Below are 19,171 nucleotides of genomic sequence, written 5' to 3'. Positions count from 1 at the left end.
CTCATTGACAATCGTCGCAACGTGCACTGTCAAGCAGGCTGCGTATCTGCAAAGGATCACTGTTTGGGGCTTGGAGACTATTGTGATGTTAAAGTAGCAGTCCCTCTGGGATAGGAGTTGACGCCCATGTGAATATGCATGTGCGCACACACAAACTCCCAATGACACACAGGCAGACTCCCGATGCCATCCTACAGCTTTGTAACACTAGAAGACATCAGCTCACACACCCATCCACGGGGTAAAACTGAGCTCCTTTTAAAAAGAAGAGATGCCCCCCACCGCCTGGATGTTTCTTAAAATGGACTAACCTAATTCCTCTAGTCGTACTGAGAAAGGAAGCCAGGATCCTATCCATTCCCTTTAGCAAGACAAGGACAAGGGCAGGGCCAATTTCAACGCGGGGGGAAGCTGGCGCTGCTTTACTTCAGCTCTGAAACACGTCCCACCCGAATACATAGTGCCGCGCAGGCAGCCCAGACTAAGCTATTTCTGGGACCGCGTGAATCATGTTCCTTTTAGCACAGCAGCTGTTTGCAATTTGGAGCGATGGCCCCAAGGTAGGGAGGGCCTTGGCTGGGGTGGCCAAGGCGGGGTGATAAGGAGCAAAGCTGCAAGAATTTTCTGGTCGGGGGGTAGGGCCTGTGAGCACGCTAAAAGAAAACCACGATCTCCCGCGGGGTTTCCAGTGAGCACTGTATCGCTGTTCGCTTTGCAACAGGTCACCTACGTCTGGCCGCTTCGACTCCAGAGCAGGGTGCATCGCAGTGCAGCGCAGCCGAGGATCCCGGGGGAAAACTGATTGTTACAGCTGGTCACTAAAAGGGTTTTTCTTTCCTTGGAATTTCAGCTTTAAATCCCTTTTTGTTTTTGGCTGAAAACAGAAAGAATCAGCAAGTTTTGAGTTTTGTGATGCAAAAACTACAACGTTCGAGGAGAGGCAGCAGCTTTTGTGAAGATGCCCGTACTCCTTTTACTACTCCTCCCCTCCGGGAAGAGCACACATCAACTGCAGATGCTTCCTCCACCTGGCGAGGGGTATTTATACTCGAAAGCTTGCAAGGAAGAATTTTTCCAACAATTTGAGTTGGTCTAATCAAAAATATCAGCTTTACCCAAAGAGCCTTGTCTGCCTGTACCCCAAAAAGCAATTTGCCAGTTGAAAAACTACGCCTGGAAGGGGAAATGTTTCAGCCAGTCCTGCTTGCCTTACTCTTTTCAGTGGCCATATTTAATCCAGAGCTCAGAGTTTTACCAGAGCAAGAATTGAGGTAAATCTGGCTTTCCAGCTGGGTTTCTCTTCCTCACATTGATGAGCAAAGCCCTCGGTAGTTTGATCTGAGTTGGTGGGATGATTCAAGCGATAAGCACATGCCCCTTACCAACAGTGCCTCCCCTTGTTCCAGACTCATCACTGGCTGGCGTTCTGCGATAGAAACAGAAAAACTTCCATCGGAAAAAAACTCTTCCCATGAAAGATAGTTTTGCAAGAAACCAGCATACTGAAAAGAGGCTATCTTGTTTTTGCAAAACATCAGAAAGAAAAATCAATTTGTCAAGGCTCCCAAATAAAAATGTCTATTAAAAAAACAAAACAAAACAGATTTTCTACAATAAGGAGGGTAGGAGGAAGGGAGGAGAGAGATTTTTCTTCCTCCTAAAATTATCATGGGGAGTGCTTATAATTTAACAACCGGCTCTATTTAAAAGTCCAGATTATACGAAGCAGATGAGAACAAAATGAAATACATCTTTTTTTATCTCTAGCACAAAGGCAAAGTGTCAGAAGATGTCTTGTTTATTATTAATAATGCTCCACATTTCTATAACACCTTCTACACGAGGAGCTGAATGCACTTTGCAAACATTTCCAGACCTCAAAAGAGGTTCAAAAGTTTGGTTCTGGTTCATTATTCATGGGAAGATTTCAGCCGGCTCAGGCTTTTTTCCCTGCTACCTTGACTAGAAAGCTCATCGACTCTTTCCAGGCTGAAGCCCAGCCATACTCAAGAGGCTGGTTTACCAGAACAGCGCGTGCTGTTGGAGCTGGTAGAGAGCACCTCCGCTATAGCAGTATCAGAAATGAGGCAGGAAAGCACTTTAAGTCCCTGGCCTTGCCGCCAGTTCTGTATGGTCAGCTCCTCGCCATCAGAGAAGAAACACCAGTGAGACCAGGACTTCAAGGGCAAAAACCTGACCTCAGTGCAGACATGCAAACAGGGTTTTTGGTGGCCCTCCAAGGGCCAGGGACTCGCCCCAAGATGCTTCTTGGCTGAAAGTCACCCTTATGCAGAGCTGTAAAAACCAAGACCTCCATCATAGATCCTGGCAGATCTACATGGTAGACCAACATGCATCCTCTGTGCCTGCACCTATCCAGCAATACAGAGGGATGCTGCAGCTCCTGTCGACACATCGCAGCCAGCTTTGATCTACCTACCTTAGGTGCCGACGACCGCCGAGCTCTGGAAGCACACGTTTCCATGTGAGCTGCCCAAGTATACCCTGATTAAATTATTCAGCACGAAAGCTAGCTACTTGTCACCTAGCTCAGGGCTGCCATCACACTTCGGGAATGCAATACGGATGGAGCCCAGGAGGATCCTAATCCCCAACTATTGCACTGGGGGCATTGTGAGGCTTAATGCCTGCAAGGCCCTCGGAGATCCTCAAATAAAAAGGCCCATTCGTGTTTACGGAAATCATGTTTCTTTTTTGCTGTAGAATCCCACTTAATGACTTAAAATGCGATCCAGTGAGGTGCTGAGCCCTCAAATCTCACTGCCGCGAGTCTAGCAGCTCACAGGATTAGCCCCTCGCTGCGGGAAACTGGCTGCTGTAAAGAAGGAGTGAAAAGACATTTATCTCCAGTTTGATGTCCACCTTTGACGTGCTGGGCTGCTATCAAATCTCTCCCGAGGGGACAATGCTGATATTTGGACAGGGGTTTTGTTTTATGAGCTGTAAAGATTTTCTTTTCCCAGCTAAGTGCATTCAATGGTCCGTGAAATCTGTCCCAACTGTCCCCCACCCGGCCCATTTCAACCATGCCATGCACCGTGAGCCAGCACTGCCAGTGTGCAAGAGCTCTAGGAAGAGCTGCTGAGCAGCAGGAGACAAGCTCCAGGCGGCAAGGTGAAAGTCACCCAAGGAGGATCTAAAAAGTATGACCTGCCTCCAGACAATGAGTCCCACCAGCCGCATGGTTCATTGGCAAGAATAGCCCTGTATAGGCTACACAGAAACTAGACAAGTTGCTCTGGGAACCAGAACAACCAGCTGCTTCCAGCAACAGCTTGCTTTGCACTGTCACACTACTCATCATCAATTATCCATGCCTATCCATGGGTTGGCGTCTCTCTGAAGAAGACCTGAATGCATCAGGACAGGAGACAGGAGGTCCAGCAGGTGCGACTGTACCCTCCAAACCAGTTATCCCATATCTCTCCAGTCAGAATGACTTGATATGCTGTAACCTCCCCGCTTTCAGCGATGAATGATGTGTTATCAGGGTTAGATAAAGAGCCTCAGAAAACCAAAGAACTTTCCAAAACTAAAATAAGCAACAAGCCTATTTGGAGATGTGAAAACCTGGGAAATTATCAATACAATGCCATCCCAAGTCACCGAAAGGAACCGTTCTTCAGATGGCAAAACCTGCTGACACCAACCACCAGCATTGCTGAACAATTTTGTTATCACCCACCAAGACAACCCAGATGACCTTTCCAAACCTAGGTTAAGGACATGTTCAGAGGTTTCCTATGCTATAACCAGTCATCTCTCTTCTGTTCAGAAACGGAAAATAGAGGACTTCTCTCCAGTGATGACCACCCTACACAATTGAATGAATTAAAAAAAAAAACCCCAAAAGCCTATGGTGCTTCTATTAGATGGACACGATATCTTTTATTAGACCAACTAAATAGTTGGAAAAAGTGTGCCCAAAAGTTTGCTTTTCCAACTATTTAGTTGGCCTAATAAAAGACGTCACATCTACCCCAAGAACCTTGCCGGCCTATGTCCGTAGACCAACACGGCTACAACCTACACCCTTCTATTAGATGGACATGATGTCTTTTATTAGACCAACTAAATAGTTGGAAAAAGTGTGCCCAAAAGCTTGCTTTTCCAACTATTTAGTTGGTCTAATAAAAGACATCACATCTACCCCAAGAACCTTGCCAGCCTATGTCCGTAGACCAACACGGCTACAACCTACACCATTCTATTAGATGGGCAAACTTTTTCTTTGCTTTTCATTTTTGCAAACCTTGGCACTTCCCAAGGCTGGTAGGGAGTGGGCAAGGATTTACTGAAACACTCCAGGAAAAGCTGCTCTCTCAATATTTCCACCTCCTCTAAAATCTGTTGGCTTCAGAAACCTCATGAGGTCTGTTCCACCCCATGCTGAATATTCAAGAGGGTTGGACAGCGTTGATCCTCAGGTGAACATCCAAAGTTTTAAGAGATTCATCCCGGCCCCACTGTTGATATTTCCCCCTTTCAAGTTTCCCAGTTAGTTCTTTGTACATGAGTATCTTGTGGGACAAGAGCCCTTGGAGCACCGAGTAGCAAGAAGATCTTTGCCATGGAAGGGCTGCCTTGCTTCCCAACACCGCCTTGTTTTAACGGCCCGGTGTTAGAGTCACGGCTATTGTCGGTGCAACTCTGGCTCTTAAAGGTCTGTTGTTTTGCAGCCTAAAGAGAAATCAGAGTGGAGTTCAAAAAAACAAGGCCAGATTTAAAACATCGGGGGCTGCTTGCTCCTCCTTCCATTCCCAGCTCCTGAGGTCAGGAGGGAACGGGTCCAACTGCTGCAAGACAGATTGTTTTAATTTAAACATTTACAAGAGAAGGAGGCTAAAGGAGACTTTATCCAGAAACATATGAGACGTGATAACGTGCCTCTCCCAATCCCTGCAAAGGCTGGCAAGAGAACATCCCTAGGAGGTTCCCTATACAAAACTGACCAGTTCACACGCCAAAAGGACAACGATAAGGATAAAGCCATGTCCACCCTTCAGCACGTCACTTCAGGCTGAGAACAACCGGGAGTCTTCGTGACCTGCCTTTTCTTTTATGGAGGGATAAAAAAAACTTTTTCGATGAATCATATTGGGCTCCTTAGAAGAGTATCTGCTGCTCTATTTCTGTGGATTATAAGGGTTATTATTTCTGACGGTGGAAATGGTGACCCCCAGTAGAAGAAATTATCCCACCCGTACCGAGAGTAGGAAACCGCATTGCGACCGATGGGGGCTGTGATGTTCTTCCATTATGCCCTGCATTGCAGTACAGGTGCTCCCGGATAACGGTGTGTCGTTATTACGTCGCCGACTGATTAGAGAACACCCTCGTTTCAAGTTGCGCAAGGTTCGGTTACAACATTGTTTGGCTAGCAGGTAACTACTGTGACAGAACTGGATTTGCATAACACCGATTCGCTGAAAGTTGCATTTTTCAACCACATAACTGTGATGTTAAGCAAGGAGCGGCTGTATGTGAGCATCTTTCCTATATGTGATTTTTTGCAAGTTGCTTTTTCAAAGACGCTCCTCGCTCCATCTGAAGACAGGGCAGTGACACTGGAAAATGCTCCGTCTCCCTCCTATACGGTCTCCCTCCTATACAGTATACTCTTATACCGTCCTCCTCCACCATCTGTGCTGCGTAAGGTGACAGGAGCAGCTGAACTTTCTTCTGTGAGAATCGCAGCAATTACTAGGATGCTGAAGATTGCAAGGGATAGTGCTCCAGCCACATAAAAGGGAAGATCTTAGCGTAGGAGGTTCCTTTGCTTTGGAAACACTGGCCCTTAAAAAGCAGGGGATGTGAAATACTGCCGAACCACGAGTCTGTTAGCTGGTATCACAGCCAGCCCTGATCGTTCATTCAAGTCAACGCAGCAATAGCCGTTAAAGGAACCCCTGTCATTTCCCCAGCCGAACACGCAGACTAGCCCATTAAACAACTCACGCCTAGCGTGCTACAGATGCAGCTAGTGGTTTGTCTGGAGCATGCAAAATGAAGCTTTCGGGCAGGAAATTAAACGTCTTCATTTACAGCTGGCTATTTAATAAGCCTCGGGCAGGGGACAGAGGTGAACTGCGATGTGCACAGATATGTGAAGAAATGTGGTGATCTACCTGGCTCACCTGCATTTCCAAAGCTCTTCACCCCTCAGCTAAAGCCCACCATGCTTCGACTCTATCCTTTTCTTCTGCATCGAAGGGATGGACACAAAAGATGGCCGAGTATGCGAGGGCCATCTGTGGGCTCCAATCAATGTTTAATTAGCCGACGCCATCCACCCAGTGTGGTATTTTCCTGCTCATGCAGACCTCTCCATCTACCAGGAAGAATGTGAACCACAGGAGTATGGAAGTGGGGGGGAATAAACTTAACCCACAGTCATGAAAGACCAGGAGTGCACCAATCTACAAACAAGTGTTTTGGGAAGCCCAAGATCCAAGTGCTAGGGGCGCTGCGGAGAAGCTGGGATCAGGTCCCACCCAGACCTACACATTGGCATGGCAAAGTCCAGTGTCCTCCATCCAGAGCTGGAGGGGTACAGCTGTGTGGAAGTGCAATCCCTACTCCCAGAGCCCATGCATCCCCCGGGACATCCCAAGGGGCCAGGAAGAAGTTGACCCAACATCATCACCAGACCTCCAGCTGCTTGAGACCCTTGCAGTCGTAAGGCTAAACGAAGCAACACAGTCAAAGGACAGGAGTTCCTGTACATACACGCTGCAGACACAAACTCCAGCTGGCACGTAAATGAAATTTTAAAAGAAAAAAAAGAAAAGAAAAAAAATCAACGACTGGAATCGTACAACAATCCCTCCCGTCCGTGCTCCAGCAGCCTCCTCCCTCGCCTCTCACCTCATCGCGGGGAGGCTGAGTGGAGAGCATGCCTGAGCCAGCAAAGAAACCCTTTTTTTACCCAGTTCACCCCAAGAACATCGCATCTCTCTACTGAGCCGTCCATGCGGGGTCTTCTCCAAGCAGACACAGCTCAGGGTCACGTGGAGGTAACATCATCCCATGGTCAAATCTGCCCTCTTCCTTCAACACCTTGTAATTCCCATTCAAAGCAATGGGGAAACCCTCCCTTAACACTAAATTCGATGAACAATCCCTCCCTTCCTCCCACGCTGACAACAGCGGCTGGTGCACATGGAAGCGACTGAGTTTTCGAGTTAGCTATTTACTCAAAAGTTGAAATCCCAGCAAAATGTCCATTGATGTCAGTGGGGAGGTAGGATTTTACCCCTGGGCTGTAACCTTTAGGGCAGGACTGTCTTCCAGTTGTGTGGACCTAGGGCACTGCAAGTAGGTCACTAGGGCCCCACCACAGCATGAAAAAAAAAATCCTAAAATTTGGAAAATACTTAAAAAAGACTATCCTATAAGCAGCTGCCTGGTTGCACCCCTCAAAGTGTCTGTACCAAAAAAAAGGGGATAAGAAGCAAAGAAAATGCCCTGGGCTGGCTTTCCCCACCCTTAGTTCTTCTCATACTGGCGAAAATAGTTGGATGTTACTAACTAGAAACTGGCTGAAAGACATACTGGTATCATCTTTCCTCGCTTTCTTTTCCTGGCTTATATCAGCCCCGTGTAGTCCCAGCAAGGAAAACCCACTGGGGATATTGTGTTTCAGTCTCCAGTACCCCCATGTCCATTTGCAGCACGTATATGTACTCTCGCTTGCGAAGGCTTGTTTTTCCCAGCAAGCCGAGGCATCTACGGTCCTATTCAGGACATTCGCTACCTGTTTTCAATTACATGGCCGCATTTAATGGTTCAATATGCCCCAAGAATAAAGCCTTTCATTTAACAGCACAGTGTCCCATATTCTCAGCCACTGTTTAAATTAGAAACACAAAGGAAACTGTGAAAGAACAGAGGCAGACAATACACAAATAACCCCGTGTGCACACAACGGGGAAGCCACCAGCAAGTTTGGTTCACAAAGTAGCACCCTGCACAATAAAGCCCCACATCCTTTAAGGAGACATCTCTTCACCTAGAACCAGGTACCTGCCTAGAGGAGTGGGAAGAGAAGATTGCATTTTTATATTTTTTTAGTGTCAATTCAGTGCTGAAGTTTTTCGGTATAATTATCCTCTATTCCGTTACCATTATAACATACTGGTAACAGCTCAGCAAAAGCAGGGCCCTGTCTCAGCATGGTGCCTGGACAAGGAAAGACAAATCTTCAGCTGATGGAAATCACCATCGTTGGGCTGCGATCAGTGAAGCTCTGACAATCTCCTCCAGCTGGGGATGTGCCCTGTAAGCCTGCTCTGGCCGGGAAGAGTTTGTCCCAATAGACAAGGCAGACGAGGGGTAAGAAAATAGGATACAATTATTCCTATATTAGAGAAAGGGAACTGGGGTACAGCGGGTCTAGCGACTGACCCAAAAATCAAATGGAAACACCCTGGCAAAGCCAGTAAGTGATGTCTCCAGTCTCAGCTCAACGCCTGATGCCCAAAACAATTCCTTCTTCACCCAGCTTATCGACTAACCAAATGAAAACCTCCAGCGGGGTAAGCGTTCAGCTAGTACCATTGCAGCTCTCTGTGTCATAACACTGCACCTTTGAGTAGCGTGACAATTCCCAAATCACGTTAGGAGCCATTCTTGCTCCTAAAAACATAACATTCACAAAATAACAATAATAATAAACTAAAATAAAAATCAAACCAGCAACTTGCAACAATTCACCTAAAAAAATCCACGTTGGATGGCTCTTTTGGTATATTTATTTTGGTTCGGATGATGTTCCAGGCATGTCCGTGGGGAAACCACAGCATCGTTTTAGCTGTACTTTCCATGCTCGGTTTTATTTCAGGGGCCCGAGACTGATGAGCAGCAACCAAGTGGCTAATTATACCACGCTACCACCCTAATTTTTTTTTCCAAATAATATGACTTTTTTCCATTCTTCTATTTCCCTTTCTGCTCGTTTCACTTTCTCTACCCGGATTTGTCTTCTTTCCCCCCTTGTACAAAGGTCTCTTGTTACATTTTTTTTTAAACCAAAAAAACTCAGACTCAGCACATATCTGAATGAACTTAACTCCAGGAAGAATAAAAGCTTCGACACAAAGCAAGGCAAAGCTGCGGTTGGAGAGCACAGCCCCAAGAACCTCTTTCTGCAGTGAGTTAGGATTGGGCAGTGGAGGAAGAGTGTTAATACTTGGCAGGGAAAAGGACAATAGTCAGATGGATGAAGCTGAATTCAAACGGGACAGAAACAAGACTGCTGGGCAGAGGACAGCTCTGACGAGCCTGCAGTCATCCTGCGCTCTCCTTTGGCCCATAAACACCCACCGCTGCTCGATGTAGGCGTGCTCCCAGATGCCAAGCTGGTGGCACTGCTGGGTGGCTGGGATACTCCACTCCATCCTGGTGGACCAGGACCCACCGACAGCTTTCTTTGCCATCATCACCTCATCTGGACTGCAACAATTCAATTTAGGCATGAAGCCATCAGCCATCAGTAAAGAAATGCAGATCACCTCCTGACCAACAAGGCATGCCACAAGCACCATCAGACCTATCCTCTACTCTTTATGCCAGCCCCGCATTGAACATCAGGTCAAGTTGAAGGACTTGGTCTTTATCTTCCAGGTGCTCAAGGATGCCCATGGACTAGCAATTCAAAACAGAGGCCTAAAGTTTAGAGGCCCGGCACGTGATGGACAGCTCCTCTCCTCTGATGCAACGTTGGTAGGAGAAACTTAATTGTGCAGGACGCTGAGTTTTCTCCAGGACTGGTCAGAGATTGCAGAATGACCCCCCGGCTCCACCAGGAAAAAGGGCCATTTGCAAACGTCCCCACGTTCTGCGCGCTCCTCTAACCTGGCTTTTCAAATACAAAACATGGAGCAGCATGGACATTAAGCTAAAAAAAAAGGGAACTAAAAAAACCAAAAAAACCCACAAACCAAACCTTCCCAAAGCAAAACCTTTCAGTGCTCATCTAATTTTCTTCCCTGTAGAAAAAGTAAGAGCAAACAAACCTCACGTGATATGTGGTGGACACATCACTTACTGCACAACTAGAAGGCATTCAGATAATCTAGTGGTGAAGGCTAGATTAAAACCTACATCGCATAGCACAGACAAGCATGATCATTCCAATAATTTCTCTCTCTTCTGACACATGGTGAAACTGAGCCATAATCTCTGGACCACAGCAGCTAGGGGATCAGTTTTGCAGGGCAAAAGCAAGTCAATGGGCGTGGAGGATATTTTGCATTGTCCCAAGGTACCCAGCACCTTGCAGGATTGAGTCTAAAAGCATCTGGGGTCTGATGCCACGCTCAGTGAATGGGATTCTCTCCCTTGGGGTAGGTCTACACACATCTAGGGAAGGAAACTGCTGGCTGGCAATGGCAGTGGTAAAATTTATCCCCAAGCAAAAAAATACCCCTAAACCACCCCCCCAAGAAAAACACAGGGCCGATGCATCCCCACGGTCCTGCCAAATTACGTCAATGCACAGACAGCAGGCTCTCTACAGACCCCAACTTCACCCCTAGTGACTGCAAGGGCTTTTTAACTAGTCCCACCCCGTTCTGAAGCTCTTCCAAGCAGATCATGAATAAAGACCTTTTAAAGGACCCCTCTGCGCCTAAAACTTTCCACATCGCCGCATCCCAGCCATCGAGACAAAAGGCCGTCCGTTGCCTTCAAACAAACACGCTTGCCCATTTTCCACAGGGGCTTCGGTCAAGCTAGGTCAAGGTCAAGTTGGAGAGAAAAGCCTGGCTAAACAAAAAAATAAAATGAAAGAAGCGGTAGTAACTCGAGCTACTTAAAAAGGCAACAGCCACGCTGACCCCAGCATCCAGAGAAATATTAGTGAATGCAAGAGAAGCTGCAACAGGCGTAGAAAGAGAGACAAAAAGTTTGAATGAAGCAAAAGAAGATCCCGTTTTATTACCTTGGATCTCCCTTCGGGACTCCTTGTCAGCTGATTGCCACGAGCCAATGAAAAAATCCTCGCAGAATAGACGGATGCTTTTGCCATGACTCACAGGTTGAGTCACTGCCGAAGAGCGACGGCTTTCCCCGCATCCAGAAAGCCATGGGGGCCCAAGAGGGATGTGATGCCACGGGGGAACCCCCTCTGTAATCCCATCCAGGATTCTGCAACGGTCCCAGAAAAGCCTCCTTCACTTCAAAGACTCCATCCCAAGTTTGACGCCAGGCCCGCCACAGGCCCTCGTGAGTCGGGTCAATGGTTTATACTTACCCATGCAGTGCACGTGTAATCAGTGCCGCTCGGTTTACACGGCTCAGTCCCAGTTCTCAATACTCAAGTCAAGTTGGTGAGAAAAGCCTGGCTAACCTGGATGAAAGGTGCCTCCGGGAAGCCAAAATGACAGCGGGGCAAGTCTGAAAAACTAGCTACTAAGGAAAACATGCGTGTGCAAGAAAGGGCGGGATTGTAGAGGTACAGTGGACTGCACAACACATTTTTTGCGGATATGAGAGCGCGCGTGTAAAGTGCACGCACAAAGGCACTTGCACTCTGACACTCTCCGTCACACCCAAAAGCTTTTAGCCGGGTCCCAATCCCGCAAGAGACGCCAGGCATGACAATTCCTGCATCTTCAGAAGTATCAGCGCCCCAGGTGAGAAGTTGGGGAGATATCCCAAGAAAGGAGCGGTGAGGACCTATACACACCTCAACCCCCAGCCGTTGAGCTAAAACCACAGTGAAGAACGAATAAGTTTCTACTCTACATTTTTAGGTGGTTTTTTTGTTTTAATCAAAACCATTACCAACATTTTCATTTACCCCCAAACCAGCATATTTTAAATAAAATATATTTTTTTGACAAGAACACTTCTAATTTAAAAAGCCTCCATAACATCATTGTTTTAAAAAGACCTAACCTGTACCAGGATATCATTGCATGCCTGAGGGCCAGAACAGCACACAGACAAGGGGACTGGCTCCACGTAGATGCTGCAGCATCAATTTAAAAGTCAGCTAGCTATTCCTGGATCCCTCTGTGCGGAGGGCACATTTCTTATTAAAAAAGAGTCCTTCCCTTCGTACCGACACAGAGCAATATAGAACAAAATCATGGAATTAGCAAGATGCTGCCTCATTTCACTATTGTTCACCCCACATGCTTCATCCTCCTTCGGCATGCCCCTAGTTTAGCCTTAAGCTCCTTGGAGCAAAGATCTCATCCTCGATTCTGGTTTCATTAATACAGGAAAATAATCCCCTGAAAGTCAGCGGAGCTGCAGCAGTGTAAAAACTAAGGCATATCTCTGAAACAGGCCCATTTTTACTTAACCTACCATAGGCACTATACAAATAATAATTAATACCTGGGGGATTTAAGCATGCCCAACTTTAAGCTTTTACTAATTTAATTAACAGACCTAGGCTATTCCTCCCAGCTACCTTCCCGCATTCTCCCATTACTTGAATTTTTATCTTATGCCCTATGTCCCTTTGGCTATTTTAGATTACCAGCTCTTCTGGATAAGGAATGTATTGGCATGGCATGATTTTAGGGGCTAATACTGATGTTTCATAGTAATCGGCACCTGATGAGTAAATGGGATTGCTCAACACAAAGCCATCACGCCGGCAAGTCCCATCGAGGATCTCCTCTCCCCAGGTGGACATCTCACATCTCTAGGACATCTAGAGCATGACACTATTGCTTTTCCTTCAGGGTTTTAGCACTCGATATTCATTATAGCAACTGAGCCACTGTGGTCAAACTAGAGAAAGACCTCTCTGCCCTTGCTTACCATCACTGATGCCAAATCACTGCTTACCACCTTGCTCACCAAGGTTACCATCACTGCTTACACACCGTGCTCACCATTCATTGATGCCAAATCACTGCAGTCAGTGAAATCACATAGTTGTGTGCTGGTGAACGCCAAAATACAGGGGATCATTATGGTCTGTTACAATTTATAAGAAACCTTAAAATCAAACAGAAAGGTTGTTGCTGTTTTTCTCTCATCTAATATTCTGATATAATATAACGATCCAACACAGACCATAGAGTACTTCACCAACATTATTGACACCAGCACCCTGGCCACTTCTCCTCTGCCTGGATAAAACACGATGTGATCAAAGCCTTTTGCAAATGGATAAAATAAAGCACAGGGGACTATGAAATTCAAAGGGAAGACAAGGGTCTTCTCCTGGCCTCTTCCCACTATCTCTGCAGGATACTGCTGTGTCTCCTGACAGCTAATGAACACCAGAAGGCACCGGCTACCATTGCTCTTCCTACATTTCCTAGCTGCGTACAGTGTACATATTAACAGATGCACATTTGTTTAATAACAAATTGGTCCTATTGAATTCAATCATGTAACAAGGAAGGATTATTCCCTTCCTGGCAGAGATCTCTGGCTTGTGTTGCAGAGGTCAGGTTCTACAGCTTTGGTTTTCGAAGCCACTTCGGGGATTGAGATGCAGTTTCCCCAACACTTTCCTCCTAATGAATGGAAATAATGCGTTCAAATGTCCTGGGTACCTCTGAAAAGATCCAGCCAAACCATTTATGAATAATCACCACAATGGCAAGACAGCCTTTTCAATAGGTTTATGCTATTTCACATGGCATCAAATGTTCCATCCACCAAGAAGAAATGGGAATTGTACTGGAAATATGATCCGATTCTTTTTACAATAATATTAATTCAGACTACTTGAAATCTTAAAAGCAGATTAAATACTCACAGATGTGTAAAGATGCCTTATCCTTTATGGACCAGAACCAAACTCCCTTCAAAAGCAATGAAATTCTTTCCACTGACTTTAGTGGGAGGTAGAAAAGGCCACTATGAGATATGGATCATCCCTTTTCTAACATGAACTTCTGTTCCAAGAAACATACTTCAAATTTGGAAAAAGATTAAAGCGAGGGGACACTGTAGAGATGGGGGGGAAGACAAAGGGAAGCAATAAATTGCCAACTCTCTCTTTGTCTCCCACCCCGCCCAAACAGACCAAAGTTTCCTAGAAAATCTGCTCACACAGACCTATTTCTCAAGTCAAGAATGGGGATCATCAGAGCCATGCATATTTGGCACTTGATGCTAATGTCTCTATATTCATTAAATATTCCACATGAATGCACTGAGCCTGATGAAGGGTGTGAGAGCCCAAAAGCTTGCAGAAAATGCAGAAAAAGATATTTCTTTGCAACTTCTTAGCTGACCGAATAAAAGGCATCCTCTCCAAACCAAGAGGTCTGGATTTTTGCATGTGCATGCCCTTGCTTATTTGTGCCTGTACTGCTGCCCGCCCCACCATAATGTATGTGTGTGTGTGAGTGTGTGTGTGTGTATATATATATATATATATATATATATATATATAGGCACTTCATATGCATCTTTTGAATCAATGGCCATGTGGTGTGGGGAAGTTTGGAGCAGACACTCCTCAAAAGAGACAAACTAGAGATAATGGTATTTTGTGAGCTAGCCTAAAGCTTCTTATTCAACATCCAAAGAAATCAATTGGCTCCACATCTTTACAGGTATTTAAGACCCTAATTCCTGCTGATGACATGACATCAGTGGGTATGAGACACCAAAATACCAGTGAGCATACTATCCTTCCCAGGGTAAAGAATCACATGAACAATGTTCACTCCTATTTTATTATTTTAAAGGACTCCAGGTTTCCCCAGATCTTCTAAGAATCTCTTCTTGAAGCATATTTTGAGATACACAAAGTGAAAAAAAAGTGCTTTATAACTATAATGTGCTATATTGGATAGCACCTACAATATAGTTGCTGGTATGCATGCTATGCGGAGAGAGAAGAAACCAACCAAAACACACACAATGAGATTTCAATCTGTAGGCAATCCCCAATTAACAAGGGAAGTCTGAATAAGATGAAGACCAGGGTAGAAAGGGATTTTAGATGGACCTTCCAAAAAATCTGGCGTGTTACCTGATTCTCCCACAAAATGCCCTTCTGTATAGGTCTAAAAAACCCTCGTATTTCCTCACCATGGGTAACCTTCATTACATTTCCTCAACATGGATAATCTTAACCTTCATTACACTTCCTCAACATGGATAATTTTACCCTTCATTATATTTCCTCAACATGGATAATCTTCATTATGTTGCAGGAACCCAAGTTGTGCGCCGTGACTTTCTTTTGGAAACACACCTACTCCTACCCTTTCATCTCTACTCTTAACCTTTCATCTCCACCTACTCTTACCCTTTCATCTCGCCTGGCACAGAGCATGTGGGTATGAAAACGAAGAAAATGTAAACCACATTATCAAGGCACATGGAGAATTGTTTTAATTGGCAGATGTCGGCAGGAGGCGTACTATCACTAGGCTGCGGCTTACTCATATAACCAGAAGGCACCACGCCAACCTAATGATGAGCTTGCACCAGACAATCGTGACACAGTTGTCTCATGCAGTTGTCACAGACCTGGAAAAATAGGGAATGAGAAGATTCAACTCTGTGTCCTTAGTGTATATATTATTTCCTTGAAAAAATGCAAATCAGATGCACCCATGCCAACCTCAAAATAAATTGTAGCTTCTTAAAAAGGAAATTATCAATGAAGTGCTGCTCCAAGTCAATATAAATGGTCTCCTTTTTCGGTAAGCTCGCAACGGGGACAGTGCAACGCAAAAAGCAGACCCATCCTCCATTCCCAACTAACAGGGTCATATTTCTTCTTGCAGAAGCACCTCACTCATTTCAATTGGCAAAAAATTAAACAAAGACAGCCCTAAACAGGCCAAAGACTACAAATAATATTTTTTAGGTCAGTCTAGACTTCTGGGAATCGGCCAAGGAGAGAAGCAACAGACGGTAACAAGATACTTCATCGTCTCCAGCGTTTTTCTTTCTTTTAAAAGCGGGGCTTGTGTATTCTCATTACCCTTGTCTTTACCACTAAAGGAAATGGCTGCTTCCAAAAATATTCACCCAGAAACCTGATGCATTTTGATGAGGATTGGAGACTCCATCATTGGCTGAGCTCTTTAACATGACATCATTTGCGAAGAGGGGCAGTAGCCATAGCTTGGAAGGAGACCGCTGAGGATCGCCTTCGCGCCCGTCCCTTTGGAAAGTCTGCTGAATAGAGGACTATTTGCAAATAACTGTTTCTCTGTTCAATTCCATAAAGACAAAAGATGTACTTTTGGTTCTTAGGGGGTGCAAGGGACAGACCGGTCACTTCATTCCATGCTATTTACTGTTTCGGTTTTGGTTTAGCCATTGAAAGAAAGTGGGATGAAACAGAGGCGGAAAGACAGCTTTGCAGGAGGAAAAAATTAATCAGCGTACAAGAACGTTAGGCACTGCCACGGATTGCTCTCAACTGGCTCCTCCCTCCTCCGCCTAATCCAATATCCTACCAGGAAACTCCTTAGGAAACTTCAAGGTTTCTCACTTCACGGAGAGGTGCTGCTCTGAGCAGCGAGATGTCTCTGCGCTGCCAGGGGAGCCTCCCACGTTGCAATTCATTTTACGGACAAACCTCCAACCTGAAACGGCATCAGGAGTCTGATCCGCAACGCAGTGCAGGCAATGGGCAGCCTCCAAGTGACTTCATCAGGAGCCAAACCTCACCCTAAAGACAATCCAAAGAACATACTCTACCAGACAAGGAGTCCAAGAGGCTACGGCACGACTGAAACGCATATCACCCTGGCTGCACTGCCAGAGTATTGCAAAAGTTTTGCCTTCCTCTCATTGAAAGGACTGAAATTGGTGATGGTATAGCCATCCGTCTACGGCAGAGTGGCCAGCGAGGTGAGCTGACCCTTTCCAAGAGACTATCCCCAAAAATATATATATTCCTTCCAATCTCATAATATCAAAATGAACTAACAGCATACCTCATCTCCTTCCAGCCACACCGGACTGCTCCGGGTAACAGATATCTGTCATGCTATACAAACATCTGTATGCTATGTATACAACATCTGGGAGCACTGACATGGCAGGTTTTGCACCAGTGATGCTCCATAGGTATTTTTTTATACACCACATGATAAATAAAGGATGTTTTTCATTTCTGGTAGACTGCTGCTGAGAAAACTCCTCCCTCCCTTAAAAAAAAAAAAAAGTATTGCAATTGGAAGAAACTTGAAATAACGATAATCAATATTCATTCCCTTATGCTCTAAATCCCACCAGACATGGTCTTGGTAACACACAACCATCCCAGAAACCACTATTGGCAAAGCAGACAGAAGGATGTACAGCAATTGCAGAATTAAAACCAATGACAAGATATTTTACGTGTAGAAAAGTCACTGGGATTTCACTTGGCTGTTAACTATCAGCCTTCTACATTGTGCCAGTCACGAAAAACTCCCGCCTGGTCCTATCTAAAGTCTTCAGACCTCCAGATTGGGATGAATTGTCAGAGACGGCAAGGCCAAAGTCCTTTTAAAAGGAGATCAGAAATAAAAATTGCTTTTCTTCCACGTTTTCAGACGGCCGCTGTCATTAAGCCCCCTACAGAGTTAAGCCCAAAGAACTCCCAAATTCTTTAAATGCTCATCAATTCATAATTGTGACTGCGCCTGTTAACACCGCCCTTTTCTTTCAAGGTCATTATTAAACCCTAAGTGCTTCATTGACAAAAATCAAGGGCTCAAATCCTGTTTCTCCAGAACTTAAAAAAAAAAAAAAAAGTGACATATGGAAATTCTTTGCATTGCAACTTCTCCAAACTCAGCAAAAGTGAATGAAAGCTGGTGGGGGGGGGACAAACTTGGGTTAACAAAGTACAGACAGGGCACAATAGGGGGCGTCCGCTTTCTAAGTTTATAAAAGAAAAGTTTGCAAAGCTTTTGTGCACCAGGATCCCCTGCTTTGATCTGGGAGAGAAGGGAACAGATTCCTTCTTGGAAAAAAAAACAACCTTTGCGCTCTTGCACCAGGAACTATGCAAAGAAGAGATGTTTCAGGCAGGGGAAATACATCTTGATTTTTTTTTTTTTAAAGACCCTGGCAACTGCTCTTCTTTAAGGAGGGAGGTGGGAGGGGGGGGTGGAAAAAAAGTATTGTGTTTTAAGTTTTCTCCCTTTTATGGGCCCCCTGACAAATGGCTTTCAGAGGACTTAGGCAGCTAAACTTTTTTTGGAATGCATTGGCTAAGGAAAGCCAAATGTTCTGCAAAACACAATAGAAAGCAGCCTTGATTTCCCCTGGGCACAAACCCCTCTCCCAACTCGCCAGCCAGCTCGCCCATAGGGTTGCTCCCCGCACAGATGACAACACCATTACTCATGCAATCGTGTTTAAACAAGGCTAAAGGAAAAGAGGGAGAGAGAGACAGAGAGAGATTGTGTAGCCTGCAGGCAGGCATGTATTAAGTACACAAAGAAGGCACATTAAAAAAAAAAAAAAAGTGACTTACCTGCATTGCTTTGAGAAATTGCATAGAGGAGAAATATTGCTAGACTTTGTGGGCAGGTCCTTATCCAACTTCTTCTTTTCCACCTTGTGTGTGTATCCATGGTCCACAATAAAAAAAGGGGCTCGACTTGGGGGTACTGTGCAAATGCTCAGCCAACCTTAGGTCTGGTGTAAAAAGCAGATCAAAGGCAAAGGTTCAGGAATTCTTCCCCCCCCACCCCCCAAAAAGAAGCAATTATTATTATGATTTTTTTTTTATAAAGCCATGAGATTGCTGTTTGGGTCTGATTGGGAATAACTTGGGTGGAGGCTCAACTTTCTCTGCTGCTGCTGCTTGAGTTTGCTAGGAGCTTGGCTTCTTTGCTGGATGTCCCAGGTCCTTCTTTCCTCCCCAGCTCCTGCTGCAGCTCCTGGTCTGATCCTTCTGGGGCTGTCCTGAAGTGATGTCCCCCTTCCCCTGCCTGCTCGAGGAGTGAAAACTTTTTTTTTTCCCTTCTTCTTTTAAAGCAGATGCCAGAGATTGTCAGTCGAGAGCCAATGCAGCAAATCAGAGTTTAGAGCAGGCTGCAGAGCTCAGCCCCCTTCCACTGGAGAGAAAGGGGGTGGGAAAAGTTTTGCAGGCAGGGAAAAAGGAATTGAATGTGTGGCATGGGGTGACTTTTTTCCCCCCTTCCCTATGCCTTGATCTCTTTCCTGATCTGCTTTCTCCAACCAGCCCCCGGAGCTGGAAAGG

At 45.4% G+C, this 19,171-nt stretch overlaps 1 protein-coding gene across 2 annotated transcripts in view; it reads right to left on the bottom strand.

Moving 5' to 3' along the window:
• COL5A1 (collagen type V alpha 1 chain) overlaps window positions 1-19,071 on the bottom strand; it is a 230,191-nt gene extending 211,120 nt beyond the window's left edge. Inside the window, exon 1 of one of the 2 annotated variants that reach the window (XM_014603741.3) lies at window positions 18,440-19,071. In XM_014603741.3, the coding sequence (XP_014459227.1) occupies window positions 18,440-18,539 (100 nt within the window). In that variant the 5' untranslated portion in view covers window positions 18,540-19,071. The remainder of the gene's footprint in view (window positions 1-18,439) is intronic. The other variant, XM_014603740.3, reaches the window with a different exon arrangement.
• Between the last annotated feature and the right edge of the window lie 100 nt (window positions 19,072-19,171).

Source organism: Alligator mississippiensis, chromosome 12, assembly GCF_030867095.1.
Source record: "Alligator mississippiensis isolate rAllMis1 chromosome 12, rAllMis1, whole genome shotgun sequence".
NCBI classification, from domain to species: Eukaryota; Metazoa; Chordata; order Crocodylia; family Alligatoridae; genus Alligator; species Alligator mississippiensis.
The sequence above is the reverse complement of the archived record's forward strand: the minus strand, read 5'-3'. Positions and strand labels throughout refer to the sequence as shown.